Source organism: Triturus cristatus, chromosome 7 (assembly GCF_964204655.1).
Source record: "Triturus cristatus chromosome 7, aTriCri1.1, whole genome shotgun sequence".
Taxonomy (NCBI): Eukaryota; Metazoa; Chordata; class Amphibia; order Caudata; family Salamandridae; genus Triturus; species Triturus cristatus.
In genome coordinates, this window is record NC_140590.1 from 1,374,886,652 (window position 1) to 1,374,913,472 (window position 26,821).

The 26,821-nt window shown below is 43.6% G+C and overlaps 1 protein-coding gene across 1 annotated transcript in view; it reads left to right on the forward strand.

Moving 5' to 3' along the window:
- Positions 1 to 26,821, forward strand: part of ITCH (itchy E3 ubiquitin protein ligase) — an 811,820-nt gene that overhangs the window by 500,707 nt on the left and 284,292 nt on the right. Inside the window, exons 12-14 of the mRNA XM_085619094.1 lie at positions 12,731 to 12,815; positions 24,737 to 24,865; positions 25,913 to 25,985. Coding sequence (XP_085475220.1) covers positions 12,731 to 12,815; positions 24,737 to 24,865; positions 25,913 to 25,985 — 287 coding nt within the window. The remainder of the gene's footprint in view (positions 1 to 12,730; positions 12,816 to 24,736; positions 24,866 to 25,912; positions 25,986 to 26,821) is intronic.

Here is a 26,821-nt window from a genome sequence, read left to right on the forward strand (position 1 = left end):
ATGCGCTTATATAGCTCAGTAAGCAAACCAGTGGGAACCAGCGCTTTTCCTGCTTGCATGTCCTGATGTCTGTAATTATCTTCTCCTCACCTATGTCTGCATCTAAGTCTTGGCCTTCCTCCTGTGATAGGGTCGGTAAGCAAATGTAGGAATTCTTTGATCTCACTGGACGATCTATCTAGTGCTGATGAATAGAGTTCACTGTAGTACTTTGTGAATTCTGCCGCTATCTCATTGTGTCTCTTGGCTGGTATGTTGTCAACTCTCCTGTACCCGGTTTCTGTCTCTCTCCCTCTTTGCCAACCACGCTTGGAGCTTCCTTGCCTTATTTCCTACTTCATACAGTCTGACACTATTGTGAGGCTAGGGCTGTGGTTCCTGCCCTGTCCTTTGTCACGATACTCCTATTTACACACGCTAATCCATGGTCCTCTGGTATCTTTCCCCTTGCCAGCAGCTCCTTTTCTAGTTGTATAATTTCCTGCTCAACTTTGTCAGCCTGTTCTCTTTTCCCGGCTCTTATGCCTCTGATTAAAGAGACAGCTTTTCACAGCAGACCTCCCACACTGTGAGTTCTGAGTAAACCGTGCACTACTTTTCCTCAAATTAGCGGATACCGCTGCATGAGTCAACAACACCGCCATTACTTTGCGGCACCATTTTTGGCTCTGAGTGTCTGGTTTCAAACCTGAGGTGCAACAGCATCTCGTCAACCTTGCGTTTGATGGGGAGTATCTCTCCAGACCTCAGGTTGAAACTTGAGCTTGAAATCAAAAAGGACAACTATATTGTGATGGCGATGGGTGACTTGCAGTTACCCTCTGGCAGGGGTTCCTTTTGCAGACTGCATTATAGAGAAGGCTCAAAACCCACATCCCCAGAACCCACCTACTCCTACCAAGGCCAGAAGCAAGAGCTATCTGCACCAGGGTGGTAGAGGACAGGACTCATTTAGAGATAACTCTAAGGGTAGAGGCAGAGGCACCCCAGCAAGGGAGTCTGCACTCCCAACAATTTACCTACCCAGCATCCCCCCGTTTACACAACACATTAGACTTCAGGAATTTCTTCCCAGCCGGGAAGAGATCACTACTGGCACATGGAGTTCTTCTATTATAGAGCACGGCTACTGCCTAAATATCATAACCACTCCGCCAAATACCCAGTCTCCTCACACCCTCAGCCATTAACATCTTGTGCTCCTCCAACAGGAGGTTCAGGCACTCCTGTCAAATAGTGGCATAGAGCCAGTGCCCCCTCAGCATCCGGGCAAGGGCATCTTTTCCCTGTACTTCCTCATCCCAAAAAAGGACTGATCCCTCAGACCAATCCTCAACCTGTCCTCTCATAAGCTTCATCCTGTCAGAGCACTTTCACATGGTCACCATACAGGATGTCCTTCCACTGCTGCAGTAAGTCAACTTCATGGCCACCTTTGACTTGAAGGATGCCTACTTTACCATCCTGATTCACCTATCTCTTTGACACTACCTACACTTCATGGTAAGTGGTAAACACTACCAGTTCAATGTGCTGCCTTTTGAAGTATCCATGGCTCCAAGAATCTTCTCCAAATGTCTAGCAGTGATAGCCACTTATTTAAGTAAGAAGATAATCCATGTGTTCCCTTACATCGACGATTGGCTGATCAAGAGTGCAAGCATACACAAATTCCTGGCATACAGCCTCAGCATAGTCTCCCTGCTTCACAGATTAGGGTTCACAGTGAATGCCACAAAGTCTGATGTAAAGTCACTTCAGGTCCAACCCTTCCTAGGGGCAGTCGTCAATTCAGTAGTCCAAAAAGCCTTTTTCCAACAACTGCTGCCTCTTTTTTAGCCACTCAGTCACATTTTAGTTTGCACTCCTAAGAATTCTGGCCGCATGTATACATTGCCATAGTGCCCCATACTAGGGTTCATATACGCCCTCTTCAGTGATGCCTTTTCAGCTAATGGTCACAAGCGAAGGATCACATGGAGGATCTAGTGTTAGTAAGGGCAGCACCCATTGCTCTCTGCTGTGATGGAACAGCAAGAATTTATTTCAGGGCAGGCCCTTTAAAGACTCTATTCCGCAAGTGCCCAGCACCTTGAGTGCATCGTTAGTTGGCTGGGTGGCACACTCAAACACCTCATCTGTGAGGTCTCCACATCAACCCCTTGGAGCTCTTAGTCATTCAACTAGCTCTAATAGTCTTTCTCCTCCACATCCAAGTCAAAGTAGTCCTGGTGCATAACAACATCATGACCGTCCTATTCTACATGCAGAAACAGGGGGGCACTCACTCGCCTCACTTATCAGCCCAAGCTATTTGGTGCTGGGCCACTCATCACCAGGTTTATCAGCAGGCACAGTACGCACCTCGAGTGGACAATGACTTTGCAGACCTGCTCAGCAGGTCTCAGCAACAAGTCCAGGAGTGGGAACTCCACCCGCTATTCCTACTCCCATACTTCTTCAGTTGGGGCACCCCAAACCTAGATCTGTTTGCCACAGCAGAAAATGCAAAATGTCAAAACTTGGGCCACCAGTTTTCCACACCCCCAGTCCATTTGGAATGCTCTGTAGATCACCTGGTCAGGGATCTTTGCCTGTGCTTTTCCTCCTTTCCTACTGATCCCACTCGTGGACAGGAAGTTGAGTCAAACATCCCTCACTCGGGTTGTTCCAACATGGGCCAGACAACCATGGTTCTCCACCCTGCATTTCTTTTTTTACAACTCCATTTTATTGTTGAAAGCTGATACAGATCCGACGTTGTATGAAACGCCAGTAAAGGATAATGACAAGCAGCATTGATTTCAACATTTTCCATAATAATATATCCATGTTGATATGAAAATCACAAGAAAAAGGAGAACAATAAAATTGTAGCAAAAAAACAATAGTGCCATAACAAAATCATTGGAGGTATCCAACGATCTAAGACGTGTATGTCGATGCAATTTAGTACACATATAGATTAGGTCTACATCCATAGCATAGCAAAATACCATTAAACCAGCAAGTCTTCGACATCCGAGGCAGAGGAAGGAGGATAGTCCGACCACCGCTTCTATATCTTATGTTTCTGGGGGCACCCTCTCGCTGTAAAGACCGGGATCTCTAGACCCATACAGAAGTCAAGTCCCTTCTTCCAGGACGCAACCAACGGCGGAGACTCACTCTTCCACATCCTAGCCACATCGCGCTTAGCTAGCGTGAGGCCTAGAAATAGTAAGTGACGCTTATATCTATTGCCACCTATTCCCTTAGTAATATGAAGCATAAATAATCGAGGCATGGGTTGAATTTCCAAGCCCAGGACCTCCGAAAGGCACGCAGCAACCCCCCTCCAAAACCGCAACAAGGACGTACACTGCTATATTGTGTGGAAGAAGTTTCCCTCAGTTGCCCCACATCGCAAGCATTCAGGGGACGCAATCAGTCTCGCCCGCCAGAGCTTATATAAGGGGGAAGTACACCCGATGCAGGTACTTGAATTGGATCAGCCGCAGGCGTGCAGCTATTGCTGCGCCACATGGAGAGTCATGCGCCTCCACCCAATCGTCTTCGTCAAGTGACCCCAGGTCTAGCTGCCATGCCTCCCGTGTTTTATGCAGTGTGGTGGGAGTGTTTATGAGCGTCCAGTAGATCTTAGTTATTTTGTGATCCCCCAGATCCCCCATAAAAACTTTGGCCTTGATATGGTTAAATTCAGGTACAGTATCTTGTTGTGCCAAGTATGGGGAGAGGGCATGTCTCAGTTGTAGGTACTTGTAAAATTGTGTGCGAGGCATATTCAATGTTGTCTGTATTTTTATAAAGGACTTCAAGCTACTACCATGCATAACTACCCCTATTGTGTCAATGCCAATGGCCTTTCAACCCTGAAACCCGGGTAGCTGCATTACTAGGGACAGCTGGCCATTGCGCCATAAGGGGGTTTCCCTCGTCAGTTTACCCCACTAGCCCATCTCACGCAGCACTCGTTTCCACACCTCAAATACCGTTCTGGTAGCCGATGGCAAAGCCTTAAGTTGCCGGCTGGAATAAAGGATCTGATGTAGCGACATGGCCCCCTTGCGCCAACGCTCCACTGCATACGCTCGCCGCTCCTCCATCCCAAAGAAATCGAGCGATGATCACGTTTAATTGCCGGAACCATGTCGGCCGTATGTAGTAAGGGTGGTTCTGGAGCTGATAGAGTAAGCGGGGCAGGGATACCATTTTGAATATGGCAGATCTACCAAGTAGGGAGAGCGGCAGCTGAGACCACACGTGGACCTGGTCTGCCGTCTGCGCCCACAGGGAGGCCAAATTCCTATCCCACGAAATAGATTGAGACGTGGATAGAAACACCCCCAGATATATAAAGCCATCCGGAGCTATAGCGACTGCTTGCGACCATGAGCCCAAACGATCCCCCCCATGCAACGGCCACAAATATGATTTGCTACTATTCCCACCCTGCATTTTGATGTCCATTGGCCTGCATGAGAAGCTTTCCAACAGGCCGAACCTTTTCACTCAAGATCACAGTAAAGTCAGACACTAAGACACCAGGCATCTGAACCTGGCTCCTGAAGTCATAGTTTGGTTACCTTGGGTTGCTATAGGAGTGCGTGGACAATACTCCGAGAAGCTCATGGAGCTACCACATGCACCTGCTATGGAAATCTTTTGTGCATTACTGTACCGTAAATAATAACCCACTCCCCCATAAGATGCAGGGCGTTATTTGTTAACCTCTACACCTTCAAAAGTCCGGCTTGGTTTATACCTCAACCCGACTACACCTAACAGCTATTGCAGCATACACTCAGAATAGAGAATATTCTCCTCTCCAAGCTCCCTGTGATCAGAGCTTTCATGGAGAGCCTCAAGCAAATAATCTCACTGAAAGCACTCCCTGCCCCAGTCTGGAACCTTAAAATTGTTCTCACCAGAATAATGGAGGGGCACCCTTTGAGCCCTTGCATTCATGCTCCCTACAGTTCCTCTCCTGCAAGGTTCCCTTCCTCAATGCAATCATCTCACTCAGACGCATTAGTGGATTGCAGTCCCTCACGATAAACAACGTTTACCACAAAACTTTTTCCCCGCAGGGAATTACAACGCGGTCGTTACAACGACCGCGTTTTAATTCCGCATACCATTACTCTACAAGTCGGAACAACGACTTGCGGAGGGGGGAGTAGGTGTTGGATTTAAAATTCAACACCTTCCCTGTCGGCACAGACTGGAGTTGGAATAGTAAATTAGACTATTCAAACATCCAGCGCCCCCCCTCCGCAAGTCGTTGTTACGACCGCGTTGTAATTCCCTGCGGGGAAAAAGACTGCGGGATAACGAGGCATATTCGTCCTCACACTTCAAGAACCCTTTTTCCAAGTACTTTAAGACAAAGTTGTTTTTGAACTAATTCCAAGTTTTTGCCCAGGTTGCTCTCTCCTTTTCACCTTAACCAATCCTTTGAGCTTTCAGTTTTTTTCCCACAGCCTGACTTGGTAGTTGAAAGAGCACTCCACACCCTTGACATTAAACGTGCTCTTGTGTATCACGTTGACAGAGCCAAAACCCTTTCTAAAACACAACACCTGTTGTAGATTTTCCCTATCCTCATAAAGGATATGCCATTTCAAAGGGTAAGTGGATTGTTAAATGTATCAAAACAAGTTACACTAAAGCTAAAAGATCTCTACCTTTTTGCCCCAGACCACATTCCACCCACAAGCATGCACTACTATGGCTTTTTCTGGGGAATTTACCTACAGCAGACATTTGTAAGCACATTCATAAAACATTATTGTGTCGACATCCTTTGAAGAAAAAAAGTTCAAGGTGGGTCAAACTGTCCTTAAGACTTTGTTTCAGACCTCTGCACCTTCCACTGGCTAGCCACCGCTTTGGGGAGTGCAGTTTTGCAGTCTTTGCACAGCATACCTATCTACAGCCAGACTTGCTATGAACAAAATGTTAATTAGCCGGTAAACATTTGTTTGTTGCATATAGTGCTGTAGATTCCAAATGCGCTTATCCTCCTGCCCTTGAACCATTGTTTGGTACAGATATTTTTCTCCATGGGTAAATAGAATTGTGGATAAACATTTACCCAACCCCCAGAGGATGCAGGCATTCCGACGGCTTCTACCTCTTTTTCAGCCACTGCGTCCACTTCCAGTGTGCACTGTCAAGCGGAAAGTGCCCTTTTTTGACATGGTCACCCCCACTTTTTGCCTGATAAATGATGTGATTTCGACTGAAAGTGCACTGGGTTCCTACTAACCAGTACCCCAGCGCAGAGCTCTTTCCCAAAACTGTACAATTATTCCTCCAATTGGTAAAAACTTTTAGCACCCTCCATAAGTCCCTTGTAAATAGTACCCTGGTGCCTAAGGCCTGAGGTACTAAAGAGGGCCCCTAAGGGCTGCAGCACAAATTGTGCCACCCTAAGGAACCCCTCACCAAGCACATGCAAGACTGTCATTGCAGGCTGCCTGTCTTGGTGCAGACAAAAGTGAAAACACGACATGTCACACATCCCTATGTGCACTGTCCCTAACACTGCATGTAATATTAGAAAGTCACTGCTACGGCAGGCCTTACAGCCCTAAGACAGTGTGCTGACTATTACATGTGAGGGCATACCTGCATGAACATTTATGCCCCTGTGCTGGTCAGTCCTATTACTGCCAGCTCAAGTGTTCAGGGAAGCCATTTTAGAACCTTGCTGGGCACTGGTCAAAACGAGTTTCCCAGCTACACAATGACTTCTCTGAAAATAGTGATGTTTGCTATCAAACATCTCGTATTAGTAAACCCAGACTGATGTCCGTGTCGGATTTGCCAATGCATGCACTCAGAGGGCACCTTAGAGGTGCCCCCTGGAAATCTACCAGCCTCTGGTGTCCTTGCGGACTAGTTTCTGACAGCCTGGCACCGAGACGCTGTTCTGACCTCCTAGACCCTGTCTGGGAAGTGGGTGTAACACCTCCTCCCACAGGATGACCTACTTCTTAGCCTACTTGGGCCAGCGAGCTTCAAAGAAGCTGATGTCTTTGGAATGCGCACCTGGCTCCCCTCAAAGAGAAAGCCACACCAGTTCAGAGCCCCCTTGGCACCTGGACAGACAGGACAATTTGCTACTCAGTTCGGCCGGCCACATCCAGGCTAGTACCGCCACTAAGGTGGGCTACTGTGAGGGGAACTCGATTTTTCAGAAGTAACCATCTTTGTGGTGGCATACGTAGGAATTCTGGGACGGGTTATCTCCACTTCCCACAGGAAGTGGTCATATAGGGGGCATAGTGACCCCAAGGGTCAGCATACCATACACTCCCCTAATTCAGTATTTAGTGGTGTCCCTGGCACCAGAAAAGCAGATCCTGAAAATCTACGAAGGAGGACAGAAGGAGCCACAGAAGACTGAAGAGAGCACCTGACCTGGCCCAGCCCTGCTGTACTGTCGAACCTGTGTTCGAAACGACTCGTCCTGCAGCTGTATGCCTTCAAAACCTGGGAGGACTGCCTGCCTTCAATAAAGACCAAGACCCCCCCGAAGAAAGAGAAGAGTCTGAGGCCTCCGGAACTGCCAAAACTGGACACCTGAAGCCACCACTGCACCAGTCGTCTCCTGCCCGAGTTGAAGTGGGCCATTGGTGCCAACAAGTTTCCCAGCCCTCCAGAGCTCAAGTCCATCATGGTTTCACCCCTCATGGACTCTCCGACCTCGCCTGCAGCCTCTGTAAGCAGGACACCTCGACTGCTCCTGGTAAGAGAAAGCAGATGCCTATAGACACCTCTGCATCGTTGCCCCCGGGCTGTGGAGAAGAGGACCCCAGGTGTCCCTAAGACCCCAAACATCACCAGCCTTGACCGCCCCGTTGGTTCCTCCTGACTGGCTTCCTAATCAGCGCCTGCAGGCTCTTTTTACTGTGTCCGATCTTCATTGTAACGTATTGGGCTCCAAATGCCGATTTGCATTCTGCACCCGGCCGCCATCGTGCCGCTGGTGGTGTACTGTTAGTGCTGCCGTGGACCTTAACTCCTGGAGATTGGTCCTGTCAGTCGATGTATTGTGCCTGTTTGCAGAACTTGTTCTTCCTGCCATAGGATAAAAATTGCAGAACTCAGAAATTGCAGTGTCCACTTTTTAAAGTGAAAAGAATTTATATTTAAAAACGTAGCTACCTGAACGATTTTTCTCTGATGCTTAAACATATATGAAGATACTTGCTATTTTTATAAATTGGTGTGGATCTTCTTGAGTCGTGTTGTCATTTATTAATCATTGTGTGTATTTACAAATGTCTTGCACTCCTCTGTGTTAAGCCTAAGGCTGCTTGCCCACACTAAACGCTAGTAGAGCACTTTGGGATGGCATAGCAAGACTCTGTCTACATATAAGGGAATCTCTGGACTCTACATGGTATATCAACTTATCACATAAAAAGTCGGCTTCCTACGTTGGTGGTGCAATGGTAAGATAGAAGACTCGATATTTGCTGTACCAATTGGTTGATAAGTGATTTCACAGAGGAATCCAAAATGGTCTCTAGTTAAAAACATTTTTTCCACATATACATTTTTTTGAAATTGTTTTAAGATAGCTCATAGGGCCTTGGTTAAGTCATTTCTAACCCTGGGCGTAGTTCGCGAAGTAGCACTTCGCGAAGCTACGCAAAGTGAAGTTCGCACTACGCGAGCTACGCGTAGCACTTCGCGAACTGCGTAGTACCTTGTTCGCACTGTGCCAGATGTCGTTTTCAATGATTGCACAGTGCGGACAAGCAACCGGCACTGTGCAATCATTGAAAATGGCATCTTGCACAGTGCGCGCTGTAGTTTTCTGATGCTCTAGTAGATTTTTACTCGAGCGGCAGCTTTCTCAACGCGAACTGGTAGTTTCTCATCGCGAGAGGTCGCGAGCCTATGCGACCACTCGCAATGAGAAACCTGACCTCCTCGCGTTGGGAATCTCGCCGGGAGGTTTATTTTCCATGCTCGCGATCGCCAACTTGATGTTGCTGATCGCGAACAAGGAAAAAGTCTCGCCGGGATGTCATTTTGCTAGCTTGTGGTCGCCAACTTGACGTTGAGGACCGTGAGCATGCAAAAAATGACCGCAGCACTACGCAACACTACGCTACGCGTGTTCGCACTGTGCTACGTGCATGTCGCGAAGTAGTGCGAACTTCGCAAACTACGCGAGCGTAGCGTAGTGCTTTGCCCAGGCTTAGTCATTTCACAAAACTGTTTAGAATTAAAAAATATTAAAGAAGTTAGTCCTTTAGCAGTTCTTAGCATTTTTTAAAATAAGTTATTCTGTCTGTAGAAGGGGCCACCCAGGAACTCAACTCGCCTCCCTATGAGTACTTTAGAGTACCCCAACTCAGGGAGCTCTGTAAGGCATGGAAAAATGCCATGGGACATAATCCCACAAAAGCTCATCTGCAGCAGTTGCAGGTAGAAAATGACAGGGCCTTGGCAAGTAAAAAGTCCTCCCAGGGGAAGAAGATGAGGACCAAGATGTGCGTGAGGTTGACACTGGTTCCACCTCTACCTCTTCAGAAAGCAATACCACTGGCATCACTCCTAGTAGTGTCCCAGAAAAGATAGACCCTGGAGATGCAGATCTTCAGAAACTAGCCAAGAAAATAGCATTAAAGGCTAAACTCCTGGCAATAGAAAAGGAAAGTGCCGAGATGGGCCTAGGACACATCTCTGGTGGCAGCAAAATTATAAATAGGGAGATGGCTTTGACCCTAACATCCCCAAAGGCATTGTCCCCAAATACACAGAAGGTGGTATCACCAAATGGTTTACATCCTTTGAGGGGGCTTGTCAACTGAGGGAACTAAAAAAAAGTATTGGGGCTGTTTGCTCTGGGAGCTGTTCTCAGGAAAGTGTAGGGATAGATTCCTGACACTGAATGAGGCAGACAGTGAGTCTTGTGACCTCATGAAGGATACCCTGATTGAGGGCTTTGGACTCACCACTGAGGAATACAGGATCAGGTTCAGGGAGACTCGAAACACCCAGAGTCTGTCCTGGGTATATTTTTAGACTTTGAAGTAAAACACTAGGTGGCTGGTTGAAAGGTAACATTGTGCATGATTATGATGGGCTTTACCATTTATTGATGAAAGAGCACCTGTTAAGTAATTGTTATCAAGAGAAATTACATCAGTACCTGGTAGAACTAGGTCCACTCTCGCCTCGAGTTGGGGAAGAAGTTGGGCCACTGCACCAAAACAAGGGTGACCAAAACTACCTCTAGTGGGGGAGACCAAAACAAAGAGGCAAAAAAAACCACCCAAGGGAACGATGGTGATAAAGCAAAAGGAAAAAACAGTCTTCTAAAGGCCCCCCCAAAATCTGTTCAGAAGGGTGATCCCAGGAACTCTACACAGTCTAATGATGGGTACCAGGGTAGGAACTGGATCCCAAAAAGGCCTGGTGTCATGATTGTAGAGCTGTTGGACACCGAACTTGAAACCTTACCTGTACCAACAGAAATAATGCCTCTAGTACTCCTGCAATAAATGTAATAGTGAGTCTCCAGATGGGATCCCAGATGAGCCCTGACCAGGTCAGAGAGCGCACACTGTCAACTCTAGTCTTAGAGGGTTGGTTACCTTTGTTTTTCAAGATATAGACAACAGCCAAATATCAATTGGATTAGAGTTGATGCACTGAGGGACACTGGTGCTAGTGTCACTATGGTCGCAGTCCTCAATGCTGCTAAGGTACGTCCCATGGCGATGGTATTCTTAAAATGGGGAGACGTTACTGGCGCCATATAGTGTTGGTATCTTCTGCAATTCCTGTACAGTGTCTCTTAAGCAATGATCTGGAATCCTCAGCATGGGCTGAAGTCGAAAGAAAACCCCATGCAGAAACGCTGCGTCAGCGTAAATGTGAGTGAGTGAGTGTGTGTGTGTGAGAAAACCAGAGCATAGTGTAGAGCTCAGGGTGAAAAAGAAGAGTTGGAGCTTGAGTAAATGGCCCAACCTTCCAAAAGAAAGGGCAAGGAGACTGGGGAACCAGCTTCTAAACAGATACCAGATCAGCTCCCCTCTCCTCAGGGAGTAGACCTGTCAGCCCCAGAGGGAACTTAGTTTCAGATTCAATTTTATTTGCGTAGTTAATTTAAACCATTGTAATACAAATAATCCTTTAAACTATAACATTCATCTTTTACAACGTTAAAACTTCGACAATCATCCAGTTCCCTATTGTTGAATTTTATACAGTCATTAAAATAGCAAGTCTCCAAATAAAAATCCAATTATTATATTACAATTACATTTAGCTTGGCTACAGAACTGGATTCAAAGTAAAATTTGAATTCATTAGATTTCTAGCTAATCAACACGGTCTGACTGCTGAGCCATATGGGGCAGAGTTACTACTAAAGCTATATAGGCTAGATCTTCAAAATGTTAATGTTGGAGAAAATTTCTAGCACTCTACCTTTTGAAGGAGCCATGCTATATATGAGAGGTTATATCTAAAGTGCATTGACGTCAGTTTGCAGGGGGCCCCCCCTTGCTTCCTCACATTTAACCACCTTGGAGTAAAGTGCAAATGCCCAGAGCTATGTAGTATTCATGTAAAAGGCACCTGCGGTAATACAAATGAGGCCTTCTGTAGCTGCTCCATGCCCTGATAGCTAGTCCTCATCCCCTCATTTGCATTCTGTGGCCACTAACCGCTTCTCCACGATCCTGAGGAAATTTACCAGCGCACAGTTCAGTCTTAAGTCCACAGATATAAAGCACACCACAGCAGCCTCTCTGCATGATCTTATTCTTCTCTCATTGAGCATTTTGCGCAGTATATTCTGACTATCGTCCAGGGTGGCTTTGTAAAGGCACAGCAAATGGATGATGTCCTCTAGTGCTTCTCTGCAGGGCCTGCAGAGTTCCTCACACTCCTTCGTTCTCTAAGGTGGGTAATGATTGAGTGTGGGTAATCTCTCCAGTCTGTATTTTAAGAACTGCTCCTTTCTGCGGTTACTGTAAGTTGTAAGGAGGTAACCATGAGGGGATATGTTTGTGTAATTGAAGAGTGTTAGCCACCCATGGTTCCTTCTGGCCAGCGACTGCTCGTTCCCCAGTAGGGACAGCGTTTTTGTATTTGATTTTATTATGCTTTCCAGCTCACTGTGGCTCAGGTTTAGGCCCAAGCAGTTGAAAGGACTCGAGTTGTGAGTGACCTTTGTAGGAACGTTCTCATGGGTGATCTGTCCCTCCCCTGTATTTCCAGCCAGAGGTAGTAGCCCAAGGCACCCTCCTTTGCTATGGTAAGGTTTTAGCTGCAAGCATGTCTCTTAAGTGGCACGTGAGGCTTGGGCCCGTGGCCTTACAAACATTACATTGTTTCTCTGATCACCACCTGTAGCCACCTACCCATGACTGTGGGATTTTGGAGCCTCTGAAGGGCACACAGACCAGAAGCAGCAGTTTTCGTCCTTGTCATGCCCCGGCTACTCTTCGCAGGCCATGTTGATTGGCTCTTTGGAGAGTGGGTGCCTGTGACGAAGGGGGTGTTCTTTTGATACTGTTGTTTGGGGTGTCCCACTTAAGGTCTGCACGGGGGGGCAAATGAGTTGCATCACTTCTATAGAGGATGTCTTGGACTTAGTTTTCATTATAAGCTTTTAATTGCTTGAAGAATGTGCTTTAGATTGTAAAATAAATCTGAATGGAAATGGTTACAATTATTTTTTTATTGTTTATAGAGAAAAGGACAGACAGTAATGGCAGAGTGTATTATGTCAACCATACGACACGAATTACTCAGTGGGAAGACCCCAGGACGCAAGGGTAAGAATATCATTTCAGCTTCACTTTTGTATATGTATCTTTCACCGCCCAGAAAAAGCACTCCCTAAATACAGGGCCCATCTTTCCCCATATGAATTTCAGATGGAAAAAGCAAACCAAATGATGAAGCAAGCCACCTTGGTTTGTGGGTGAGGGTTTGCCTTCTATTTTTTAAGAAATGTTCATAAGATCAAAATATGAGCCATTAAGTTATCCCAAATGTAGACATTTCCATCAGTAATAACCCTTACACTCTGATTGCCTGTTTGATTATATAGTACATGTGCTAGGAGGAAGCAGTCATAGACTGCTTACTCCTCTGGTTATCTCCTGTTTCGATATTAAGCGCTCCTAAAGTAAAAACAAAACAAACGTTGCAGAGGAACTTTTCCGTTTTTTTGGCCAGTTTGACTGCTTTATGTCAACCCAGCACAACACTGATCAAGAGAAGGATACGAGATTCAGATGCTGAGAAACTCCAGGGCCAGTAATCTGTGTGCATCCTGGCCTCTCAAGCAGTACATTTAGCTAGTAATAATCTAGGCCAGTGTTTACCTTCCTCACTGTGGAAGTGATGTACTGCTGAATACAACCCGGATCAATTTGTAAAAGACCCAACAGCTCTCAGTAGAAATCTTTTTCGTATTTTTTGTAGTCATAGACAGAATGTCTCCTTTAACAGGTTCCACTGGGATTGGCTTGGCCTGCACACAGATGTGATTTGTCCTTTGTGGCACTTCCAAATACCTCTCTGATACCATGGTAAAAATAATTGGCGAAGAAATCTTAAAATGGGGCATTACAGTAAAATTAGGTTGGGAAGATATTTTCTTGCCGCATGGGTTAACTTTAGCTGTAAGGACTTCTTAATGCAATGCTAGTATCTTAAGGCTGTTGGAGCACATTGTAGTGGCAATATGCATATGATCCACTTCATAGTACTGCCATAGCAAGCACATGTCTAGAGCTAAATTGATCTGATCTTTAAGACTGAGTGCGCCCCTTTTCAAAGAGTGAGTGCTTGCCGAGTGCGTCCCCTCTGGTCTTAATTGTTCTACTTAGTAGTTTGGCACTTTAGAATCTGTTATATCAACTTCCTTTAGCCTCCCTGAGGAAAATGTAATAATGCCCCATGGAAAATCAGATTGCTAATATTTTGTCCATGGTGTGAACAAAGCCAACCAGACTACTCTACTATGCGAAGTGGCAGACCTCTTTTCTTTTGCCCCCTGTCTGTCCTGTCTGCAGAGTAGTTGCACAAGCTCCATCTACCAGGCGTGGGAACCTAAAAGAACTCTGAGTCACAGTATTTTTCTTCAATTTCTGTTAAATTGGATTTTTCCTGTTTGGACTGTACGGTCCTAATGGGACCGCAAATTATTTCTTTCCATTATCTTTCTTAAGTTTTTGGACCTATTGACCCCCTGTTGGTGTGAAGGTAAAATATAAAGTTATGCCTTTGGGCATGGTTATCCATGACTTCAGTGCCACCGATTCTATCCTACGTCTTTCCTAGGGCAGATTGTGACGCAGAGCTGGGGATTTTAATTACTTCCGTTGTCACCAGTTCGTCCTGCGACACCAAAAATGACTCTTCACACCCTGTATATTAGGAATTGACTTCATCTTTAGTGAAAGGAATAAAATAATTACTTCCTCTGACTTACTGTTCAGCACTTATGGTAAACCCCCTCTTGGGAAATGGGTGACCATGCCTATTACCCCATTTTAATGGTTTTCTGCATTTTAGAATGCTGTGAGTTTCTATCCTTCTTTCTGAAGATGGCGGCTACAAGCACACTTTAAAGACCAAGGTAGTGTCTGTCTGTTTTTTATTTCAATAAGCAAGCCTTCCAATTAGGCCACCTCACATGCACTCTGCAAACATTGTGCTTTATATCGGGCCCCACAAGTGTGTATACTCATTTTGGCCAGGCTGCATAATAAAGCAAATATGGGAAATTCTGTAAGCGCTACACTCACTTCCATCCCAAAGGTTCTACTTTTAAGTCTTGCCGTGAGTATAGAGGAAGACTAGTGACTGGACAACCCAGTAATCTCCATTTATATACTTCAGTAACATGTGTAGTCATGAATTCACCCTCCCTCTTCGTGGATGTGTCCGCCCTGGCGTACAGACAAAGAGAAGTAGACTAAGATGGAGAAGCAGGCACCAGCCAGGGCTATGGTGCACATGCTCCTGACTTCCATTGTGCTCTACAAACTATGGAGAGAAGAGTATTACGTATTATTGACTGAAGAGTTACTGCTGTTTGTTGCTAATGATCCCACATTACCATTGAAAGGTTGTGTTGTCATTTGAGTTTTATATGGGGCAGACAATGGAAGCTATCTCAGATTTCATTTTGCTCTTCTTGTGATGATGCTTTGTTAATATGAAAGGCGTGGTTACTTGGTAGATTTGGCGATAGAGAAGGTCTTGATTTTGTGATCAGGAGAGATTAACATTTTTTACAGTAATTGACATTTGTGGTTGCCATTTACTCATTGTTCCATTAAATGACATTTGCTAGAGAAAGAATGTGAGAAGAAAACTGCATTTTATTACATGTACAAATTACAGAAAATAGCCATTGCAAACCAACATGAGAATTTGTGTGTACTCTTTAAGTTTTAGTTGATATAACTTATGAAGCATTTGGAAAACAAAACTCTTTCAAGAGAAGTGGCAAGAAAGAGCTGCTTTATCTCTCTGAAAACAAAAGTCTTGGAAGGGAGGTTACATTATTTGAGAATTAGTTTTGGGATTGACCTCATTGCCAATTCCCGGGAAAGGAAAACAGAAAACATGCAGTTTCAAAATACGTGATTGTCCTCCTTCTAGATTTGTTTCTTCAGTACAGTAAAGTGGCTTGCAGAACGAGGAAACTCTGTTCTCTTTGTGTCTTCCACAGAAAGATAATAAAAAAAATCACAAGCTGGACCTTTGTACACCATGTGTTGAGAGAAGTCATGGCTGGCAACTTGGCATTAGGATAAACGTAACACTGTTCATATAACTGTTGCTGGGATCTAACTAACATTAATGTGTATGTTGAGGTTCTGTCTGAAAGGCTACAAACCTGAGCTTAACTTTCCTGTGTATGAGGCCACCATGGTGTCTAGAACCGTATTGAAGGCGTTTATTTTTTCCTTCTAACCAAACACCTTATTTCCCCTTCTAGGTTTGCAGACATTAGCCTATTTTTTTTAGCTCTATGAGAATGAGAGGTTATACAGGAGATAAGTTGCATTTGTTATGCAAATATAATACTGTTGTGTGCCATCATCAACAAGAACAATAAAATGTGCTTTGCTGCAGGATGTTTGTCGCTCCACTGCTGTGCTTCTTTCCTTTTGATGGTATGGACAGAAGTAATTGAGCAAGCACAAGAGATGATAGGCAGAGTGCTGAAACTTTTCAGACACTCACCCCCAGTCACAGATCTGTGTTGAATCCATCATCATTCTTTAGCTCACTTCGCCAACTCAGTTCAGACCCAGCTATATGCAAATCAGTATTGACCCTGTGCCTCATGGGAACAGTCCAGCCCGAATTGCCAAGCCAGGTCTTTCCTGAACCGGAAACAAGCATCCTGGTACCGGTTTCTGGGTAACACCCTTCATCAGCCAAGCTAGCTTGAATCCAGTGGCAAAGTGAGCAGTCTTTCCTGTTGTGGAGATTCCTAACAAGGACAATAGCCAAAGAGATTAAATGAGAAGGAAAATAGCATCCTAATCTTCACTGTCCTGCCTTTCTATTAATTCCCTGTTTGCACACTGTGTCCTGGAGCAGTGGAGTGAATTGGCTTAGTAGGGCATGTTTTAGCCAAAGATAAAAAGACAAAGGCTTGTGGTGTCTTGAGATCACCTTGATTATGCAAAGTTAAGATTTTATTGAATGACCTGAACAATATAATTCATATCAGTGGACATGCAGAAACCCAACGTCATTAATTCAGACATTTCGCTCTTATACTTATTATGCCGTTTGTTTTTTGTGTGTTCAACAAGCCAACATGCCCCCCTCACTAACCCCCTCCTCCCACCCCAAAAAACAAATCCTAAATACATGATGTTTTGAGACTTGTCAGAAAGGGATACAGCACCCTTGACCTCTGAAAGACTAGTCCTATTTGTGTCACAAAAAAATCTTAGAAACATTTCTCCACCACCATCGTACCAGCTGGGTACACACGATGTAGTGAAAAAAACTAAAATTTGAGGTAAAATCAGAAATTATAATGTTGAGGGAAGCAGCATATTGAGATTCATAGGTATGCCAAAACATTTATGGACCTAGCACTGGTGATGCTCTTTAGAGAAAGAGAGCATGAAAGGACTTGGCTGAAGTCCTTTAGATTGGTTTTATGATTTTCAAGGAGCAATGTTACGACTGCACAGGGTGAATCAGTGACTGTAACACTAACTGTGGGGGCCGTGTGATCTTACTCTGAAATTCAAGAAGAAGATGAGAAAGAAGGGCGAAATAAGGAGCTTTTCAATCTAACACATGCTTTAAGAGCCTTTTTTGCTTTTGTAAATGGATTAGTATGCATCTATTATTACTTCAAATTCAAACCGTTATGATTAGCTAGCAAATTCATCTGAAACATCATGCTTTTTAAGAAGCTTTTGCCTCATACCTGAAAAGGAAACGCTCTTTCCATGAAGTGAAAACAGCTGTCTGATTTAAACCATGTTTGCACTTAAACTGAGACATTTGCAGAACTTAAGAAACAGAGCGGTTTAGCAGTCCTTCTCTCCATGATGAACTTAGCAGACCTTGTTTTCCTGCTTGTCATTCAGGACACTTTTTCGTACTACCATTCTGCAAAAACGCCAGGTTTCACCTGAGCTACCTCAGAAAACTTAAATCATTCCTAGATACATCAGACCTTAAAATGGCAGTGCAGGCTTTAGTCCTCTCCAGGATAAAATACAAATGTGTAAGAAGCTGGCTCTGTATAACTATATGTATAAGAATATGTGTACCTCTTGGCTATTGATCAAAGATTGCTATCCTTTCACACATCAAACAAGCTCATATTTCCACTTCATTTTCCCCTCAATACTGAATCTGTAAGAAGCACTTGTCATAAAACAAAAATGGTAAAATATATCTGTATTTTAATAATCAATGTAAATTCATCCAAAAAATCTTGTTAACACAATGAATCATCCACAAAAAATCATACACAATTTAAAATGATAAAATCGCAAAACGTTTTTTTGCAGGTTTTTTTTACATGCCATAAGAAGGAGAACAGTAATAGACAAACAATGTGTCATACATATGTCAATTTGGTTTTACCAAAGGCAGTGTCAGACATGAGTCACTGATCCCTGTCTTTCCCTAACTGCACCAAATTTAACACATTAAAAGAACAGGTGTCGACGCGTTTCGGTGGTGAAAACTCCACATAGGACACATTCCTCAGGACCCAAAATGTTTTCTCCTTGTGTATATATGTGTTCAACTACGATGTCGAATTCACCGGTACAACCGTACTTCGGCAAGAATGTCTCCTACATAGGAGTACTTCTAGAGTCCTTGGCGGATGGCTGAGAACTTGCAAAGATAGGAGCTCGGACTGAAGTCTACTTTCACTAATATGAACTCGGACTTAAGTCTACTTTTTCCATGCGTCCTATGACAAGTATCAAGTAATCTTTGCAAGTTCTCAGCCATCCGCCAAGGACTCTAGAAGTACTCCTATGTGGGAGACATTCTTGCTGAAGTACGGTTGTCCGGTGAATTCGACATCGTAGTTGAACACATATATACACAAGGAGAAAACATTTTGGGTCCTGAGGAAGGTGGTCCTATGTGGAGATTTCACCACCGAAACGCGTTGACGCCTGTTCTTTTAATGTGTTAAATTTGGTGCAGTTAGGGAAAGACAGGGATCAGTGACTCCTGTCTGACACTGCCTTTGGTAAAACCAAATTGACATATGCATGACACATTGTTTGTCTATTACTGTTCTCCTTCCTATGGCATGTAAAAAAACCTGAAAAAAAACGTTTTGCGATTTTATCATTTTAAATTGTGTATGATTTTTTGTGGATGATTCATTGTGTTAACAAGATTTTTTGGATGAATTTACATTGATTATTAAAATACAGATATATTTTACCATTTTTGTTTTATGACAAGTGCTTACAGATTCAGTATTGAGGGGAAAATGAAGTGGAAATATGAGCTTGTTTGATGTGTGAAAGGATAGCAATATTTGATCAATAGCCAAGAGGTACACATATTCTTATACTTGTATTCCTGGGTGCTCCAGCCTTTTGGCTCTGTGAGTCCCCTCTCCTTGTTTTCAAGGTCTGTATAACTATACCAAAATGAGGTATAGTGTGCAGAGAGTCCAGTGGAACCCCAAAGATAGGCAGAGGTAAAAGTAGATAGCACCGTACTCTCTATTTGTGGTAGTGTGGGCTAGCAGTAAGGCTTTATCAGAGGGTAGTTTTAAGCATTTCTTGTACACCATCAGGCAAGAAATGATGTCACTCACTCAAAGACTGAACTCAGACCAATTGGTTTGTATCAAATAATATTCTTTAGTTATTTAATTTCTAGAACCACGCCAAACCTGGTGCAGCTAAGTAAAATAATACTTTGCAAAATCTTATGAGGGTTAACAGTTGAATGCAGTTTCAAATGCAGTTGGTTAAATTACAGGTAAATCAATAGTTTGAAATTACTTTTCAGTTAACAGATTACTGTGCATGTTACTTTTTAAGTTACTTTTGCTAATCAGTGTGATATTCCTATATATACACTGAGACATTTCTTAGACAAAAGGTAAGTAATTCGCTTTTAGTCCATTTGCAGTTTTTCAGAGTTTCATACAAAGCAACTCCACACTTAGTAGAATTTTCAAAGAAAAGCAGTCAATGCAATCCTAATGAAGGAAATGAGGTTAATGGTTTGCTGGTAAGTACTTATTTTTGGAACTTGGTATTCTGGGGTTAGAACCAGGGTTCCCCCAGGGTCGAGGATGCACTCTCAAAACACCCTCAGCGGCACAGGGGCGGTCGAGTGTAGGGTGCTGTTTAGGCATCGGTTGCTCTTTCGTTTTCAATGGGAGTTGCCGGTGTGGGATTTTGGCTGCAGGCTCGGTCCTGGAAGACTTCCGGGAGGTTCCAGGCATCTGTTTTCTTTGTCCTCAGCAGGCTCAGAGTCTGTCTTTGGAGTTTCTTTTGAACAGAGCTGCTGTTCACAGGAGATCCGGTCTTTGTTGAAGACAGTCGGTCCTCCCAGGGTTCTGGAGGTCGCTGGCTGCAGGACAAGGCGACTTTTGGCGCAGGATCTCTGGAAACTGCAGACCGGCCGGTGGAGCTGGGGCCAAGTCAGTTCTTCTCTGCAGTCTCCTGTGCTAGGCATCTTCTTTCGTCCTTCTTTTTAGGTTGCGGGAATATCTTTTTGGTTCAGTGCTTCCCCCTAAATACTGTATTTAGGGGGCGTTTTAGGGGTCCCGAGGTCAGTAGGCAATGGGCTACTGACCTTACGGTGTGACTATACCCTTGGTGTGCTCACCCCACGTGGGGGAGTAGGCACAATCCCTAATCCTGATTGGAGATTGCCTGCCATCTGCAAGATGGCAGGCATTGAAGAGTGTGCTTCACCTCACCTCCCCCATCTGAGGGCTGGGGTTGGTAGAGGTGGGCACACCTTCTGGGCTGTGCACATTTTTTCTGCCTGTCTTCTCGCCGAAAAGGAGGGGAGACGGAAAGTGGGCCTGCTCCTGATAGCAGGAGAGGCTGGGGGTCGTGTTACAAAGGCAGCAAAGCCTTTGAAGCTTGCCTGCCACAGATGGCTCTTCCTGGCCTGGGGGGAGGTGTGCCCACCTCCACCCAGGAAATGCTTTGTTTCTGGGCTCAGGGAGCGAAGGCTTCCACCCCAGTTGTCCAAAAACATGTCTCATAGTGGCAGGCTGGTGGCAGTATTTGCTCCCACACACCTAGCTTGACATACATTAGATCAGATCTTCCCTTCCCTACCTCTCGAAATAGATACCCCTAACCCCTTAGTCCAGTCAGACCACTACATGGTTAGGTTCAGATGGGCGAAGATACAGAGTTTATCTATCAGTAAAGGCTATTTATCCAGAACGGTAAGAGCCTTTAACAAAGTCCAATCTACAGCCTTCTGTAAGAGGTTACAAGAGGTAAAGCCTTCGCTCACCGGTGAGATAAACCAGGATTCTAGTCTTATTGACAGTTGAATTAATTCAACCGCCTTAGCACCAGAAAGGCGACAACAACATTGTCGAAGTAAGCCACCCACTCCATGGTATACACAATCCCTTGAAATTAGCAAACTAGAGTGCAAGCACAGGGAGAGACAATGGAGGGTGGCATACTGCCCTATCGCTAAAACTGAGTATAATACAGCATTAAGAAAATATCATAAAGAAATTAAGCTAGCAAAAAAACTTTATTTTGATACCAAAATCTTAAATGCTAGAAATCAATCTAAGGAGATTTTTAAAATTGTCAAATCATTCACCACCCCAGACAGGCCAAAAAGCTACCAACCATAGAATGGCGTGAACAAAAGGTTCTTTTCTTTCATGAGAAAATTGCAACAGTTCAAGCAAGTCTCCCCCGCCCAGGGAGGAGGGCGGAGTCTTGGGCTGTAGTAGGGTAGTGACAATTCCCGACGATAACATTGGGGAGAACAATCCCGGAACCAGTCAGCAAGTCTCCCATACCTATGACATTAAGACCTCTTTAGGGACCTTTTCTCAAGTTTCTATGGTAGATTACCTATTAGCGATAGACTCTTGAATCCGGTTCACCCTCTGACCCATGCCTTGCCAACCTCCTATCCCGGGAAGCAGAGGCCATCTACCCGCTCGTGAACCAGCTTTTCAATACCTCCCTCTCATCAGAAACTGTGCCCAAAACATGGAAGCAGGCTAAAATAGTGCCGCTTCTAAAAAAATAAAAAAAAAGACTGACCCCACAGATCCAGCCAATTATAGAGCCATCTCTTTACTTTCGACTCTTTCTAACGTCTTTGAAAAACACATAAACAAGCAGCTCTTCTCATATTTTGAAGCCAACAACCTGTTACACACTAGTCAATCTGGGTTCCGTCCCAATTGCAGCACTGAGACAGCGCAGCTAGAGGTGGTCGATTTCATCAGACTAAGCATTGATACAGGAGGCAGGGCGCTGCTGGTCATGCTGAATTTATTGGCTTCATTCAATACAATCCCTCATTACACCATACTGGCAAGTCTCAAGTTTGTTAGAATTAGAGGACAGGCCTGGAATTGGCTAGCATCCTTTCTTTGATGAAAGACAACAAGAGGTATGTTGCCCTCTTTTCTCAGCCAATCCCCGTAAGTTGAAGGTGGGAGTGCCATAGCACTCTGCATTGAGCCCTTCTTTGTTCAATGTGTATCTTACTCCCCTGGCAGAATCACTGGGGCCAAGGTTGTTTCATACACTGATGACACCCACCTACTCTTTCCCTGGAAGAATAACAATGCATTGCCGGGTGAGAAAATTAGAAACTCCCTCACCAGATTTTTTCAGTGGCTCTCATCGAATCAACAGAAATTTAATGCGGGGAAGACCGAGCTCCTCTTCTTTTGACATGGAACTGAGGATACATGGCAGCCCTTCTGGCCAGCAGATGTCCCCCCCCCCCCCACCTCTTACCCATACCCCTTCGGTCAAAAACGTGGGTTTAAGTTTGAGGGACAACACTTGTTTCACTCACAGGTTAATGCAGTAGTGGTAACCTGTTTGGCCATCTGAATCTTTTGTCTCGGTCAGCAAGATAGCAGGTGGTCTAGGCCTTGATAACAGCACGACTGGACAAATGGGAATGCATTATATATGGACCTACATGACTACCTGATTGATGGGCTGCAGATGGTCCAGAGCGCAGCAGCGCAAACAATATTTGGTTTGCCTTGTTATTCTCCCGTATCTCGACTTCTCAGTGATCCCCAGTGGCTTCCGATCAGAAAGAGGATCAGCTTTAAGATCCTACTCCTCATCCATAAAGCCTTACACTGGACAGGCCCTGGTTACCTACAAGCAAGAATTGAGCTCAGCAAACCTCTGTCTTGCCACAATTCCGCAAATCAAGAAGTCAAGGACCGGGGGCAGAGCCTTTTCCTTCCTCGGCCCCCCTCTATGGAATAATTTTGCCCTGGAACTCATACACATTAAACCTACTCTACTATTCCGGAAAAAGCTAAAACCTTGGCTTTTCCCCAAAAGCTAACTACATTTCTGTTTTCCTCTTTGCTAGCCCTTCCTCTGCAGTAGCACCAGCACTCCTTGAAGTAACAGTTTGCACTCTAGAAATCCCTTCACATTTGTGAAAGGCCTACTAATAATACTTCTAGTGTTTGCTACTTGAGGTTCCACTGATTCCTGTTGCAGTGTGAGGTATATGTTCATCATCCACATTGGATGTTTTGGGTTTATGGCCACTGATGATTGCTACTGGTAGAAGAGGCTCATAAACAGGCCTTGTTCATTGAGTTAATATCTGTATATAACATGATTGGTTTCATAGAGGCTGAATCCTCATTTTACTTGTTTGGTATGGTTGATTATACGAAATGGGAACTGAGAGATAGTTTAAGATCTGATTCCAGCAAATGTTGCAAAGCATTTGCACACTACAGGTATGTACAGAATGTAATTATTTTTTTGACAGAATTTCCCCACCAGTGGCTGGCCCGAAGTGCTTTTCGGGGCTTGTTAGACTGCTTAGTGGATGATATAGCTTTTTTTAGTTAGGGTAGCTGTGCAATTGTGCTTTGATTTGCATTGTGAAATAGGCAAATACCTAATTGCATTAGGAAAGTGGCTGCCTTTTAGAGGTCAGGAGTCAAGATATTCTTAGTTTTCTGGTATGTAGATCTTAAGAGTTGTGTAGGCATGGGCACAGTTTCTATAAGTTAAAAATTACTTGCAGCCTTAAGCAGTCTTTGATGTGAAGGATAGGGGATATGGTACCTTAATTTTGTGTGCGTGTCTGTCTGTCTGTCGTCTCTGAGGTGAAGTACACAAGATTGGTGGTGGTCTTGCTTTGTTCAGTAGTGATTGTTCACAATTGACATACTCTCATGCCCTGGTTTCACCCCTGTTCTCATACTCTGGCTTCCAGTGCCACCTGGTTCAGTGCAGGAAACTTACTTTTATAGCCTCTTAATATAACTTTTGATGCCACTTTGGAATTGCTGTATAATGCACAAGGAAATTTAGCTTTCTTTTTTTACTTTTTTTAAGTTAAAATTAATTGTTGTGTAAAGCACCACCGTAGTATTTATTGCTCTCAGTAAGTCTTTCTCTTTTTTGTTAAATAAGGGATTGCATCAGGTGTTTTTGTGCTTTTTCTTAAAACTGATTTCATTTATCCTTTATTGTTTCCTCAATCTTGCAACGGTTACAATTGGACATCTAGTTCAACTGCAAGGGCAGCATTTGCCCAAAGCCCCCCTGAATGATTGTGAAATTACACAAATGCCTAATGGTGTCAGCGATTTGAAACTGCAAGGAGCTAGGGAGATTTTTCACTATAGAGCACAGGTGATCAGGGAACAATGTGAAGCCTGGACAATGGAATTGATGTGTTACATACAAACATCAAAAGGAATGGTTAAACATTTGTTTGGATAACTCGTTGCTTCTCATGGTTAATATGACTCTTTTTTTGTTTTTGTTGTGACGGCGGTACAGTAATTTGGTGCAGCCATATTTTTAAGAATACATAGGCTAAGTTATTGTTCATAAGTTTCTATTTGCACTCAGTAAATACTGCCATCCATAATAACTGTTTTTATGTGTATCTGAGATAATGTGATTGATTCAATGCCTGCCCTTGCTGTTTAAGGTCAATATATATTATGCCATTTTCAATTATTTGTTCTTCATTCCAGACATCTGAATGAAAAACCACTGCCAGAAGGGTGGGAAATGAGATTTACAGTTGATGGAATTCCATATTTTGTGGATCATAATAGAAAAACTACAACCTACATTGATCCTCGCACTGGGAAATCTGCTTTGTAAGTTTTGCTTTTAATACATATATTCTTTGGTTATGTCTTGCATATCTTTATTTGATATCATTTTGATATATAGGTAGAGTTTTGCTCATCTACTTGCATATACATGAAAATAGTGTGGTACCTGGTACAGTGTTGGATGTTTGCTTTTTATGGTTTAATGTCGAAGAATGGTATTTGATTAATTGCACCACTGTATTAGAAGACACTGGCGTGTTGAGCTAAAAGAGGACTCTGGCTACAACACCATCTAGAAGAGCTGTCCAAACACCAGTCTTCGTTGGAAATATTTAATTGATTTTCCCTATACAACACACCAGTTTCCTGCTATTTCGACCTCCCTTAGGCACTAGGTAAGATCAATGAGCAATGGATTGTATTAAATGATGTCCATATCTATAATCTGTTCTTTACAACTCATGCAGTGCTATCTACTGCTTACCTTTTTTACGAGGATCTAATGTTGACTTCAAGATTTTGAAGCTTACCTTTTTGATTGGTTGTTTTTTTGTATGCAGTTTTATATACAGCTGTACTCAATCTGTTTTGTTTGATAATGGATGTAGATATTCCATAGCTTGTCTTTCTTCTCTTTCTGGTTGCTGTACACTTAGTATTCCTCTTTTTGCTTGTGGCATGATCGTGCAAGACAATGTTCAGTTGTTTGGCATCTTGATCACGTATGGAATTGGATGGAAAGCTTGTTTCTATATTTTCTTTATTTTAGAGAACATGCAGCTTCAGAACCCACATTTTTTAAATGTATTCAGTGAGATCTTTTGTATTTCTGGATAGGGAATGCTCTTGTGCACCCAGCACTGTTTTGTCTGTTACAAACTGTAGGATAGTACTTTTTGCATGATCTATTGTTTTGATGAACCTAACATGATTGCTGGATGGGCTGAAAACCTGCAATCTTAATTGACTCACGTTTTAATACATCAATGTAACAAGCATAATTCATTTAGTTGTTTGCGTTAATCACCACATAAAGCTTGTGTTATCTTGATCATAATAATTAAGCTTCTTTTTCTCTCCTATTTGCAGAGACAACGGACCTCAAATAGCCTATGTAAGAGACTTCAAGGCAAAGGTCCAGTATTTCAAGTTCTGGTGTCAGGTAATTCAAAGGCTACTCTATATTTTGTTTGTTTGAAATACAGTTGTGGCTTCTGAAAAGTCGAGGCACAAGTGATAGCTATTAATCATGATTTTATCTGGCAGTACTAGCATCAGATTGTTGGAAATCCCTTTGCTCCGACCATCCGTTTAACTATTTCTTTTTGCTCATTTTAGATGTTACGCTTTAAAAGTGTCTCTTACACAATTCTTTAACATAAGTGTTAAGGCTGGATTTATCAGCTTTATGCAGTATGGAATGAAGGATGGTAGACTTCTGTTCTCCCATTCAAAATGATGACAATTGAAGGTAAAATCTTTGCAATGATGGTAGCCGAAGATATCCGAAGTATTTACCCTCTATGGAAGACAGAAATCAAGTTCCACTAAATACCTCATTTACCTCATTTAAAGACTTTTGTTGTTTAATAGTTCTTAATTGAAAATGTCTCATTAAGATTTCCTTCACATCCTTCCCCTTAAATGTGGATTTAGATAGGCAGGATTATCGAGAGGCCCTCTAGACTGGTGAAGCATAAATGAGGACATGAAAATTTTGTTAAACGCAGTGATTCCTTTACCCTAGTTTTTTTCTCTGTCTTGATCCAGTTATTGATCTGTGGGACACCGCATGCTACCAATACATTATGAAAGTACATCTAAGAATTAGTACAGAGAGTTGGCTTTGGGACAACCCTTGTCAGCCATTGACTTTCATAGGTCTTCCATGGTTTGCCATTATTTGGATGGGTAGTCCTTATGGAAAGTTGCTTTGTTGCATTTCTGTTCTCATTGGGTTTCGGCTCTAGTAGATAGTTTGCTAGATTGTGGAAGCAA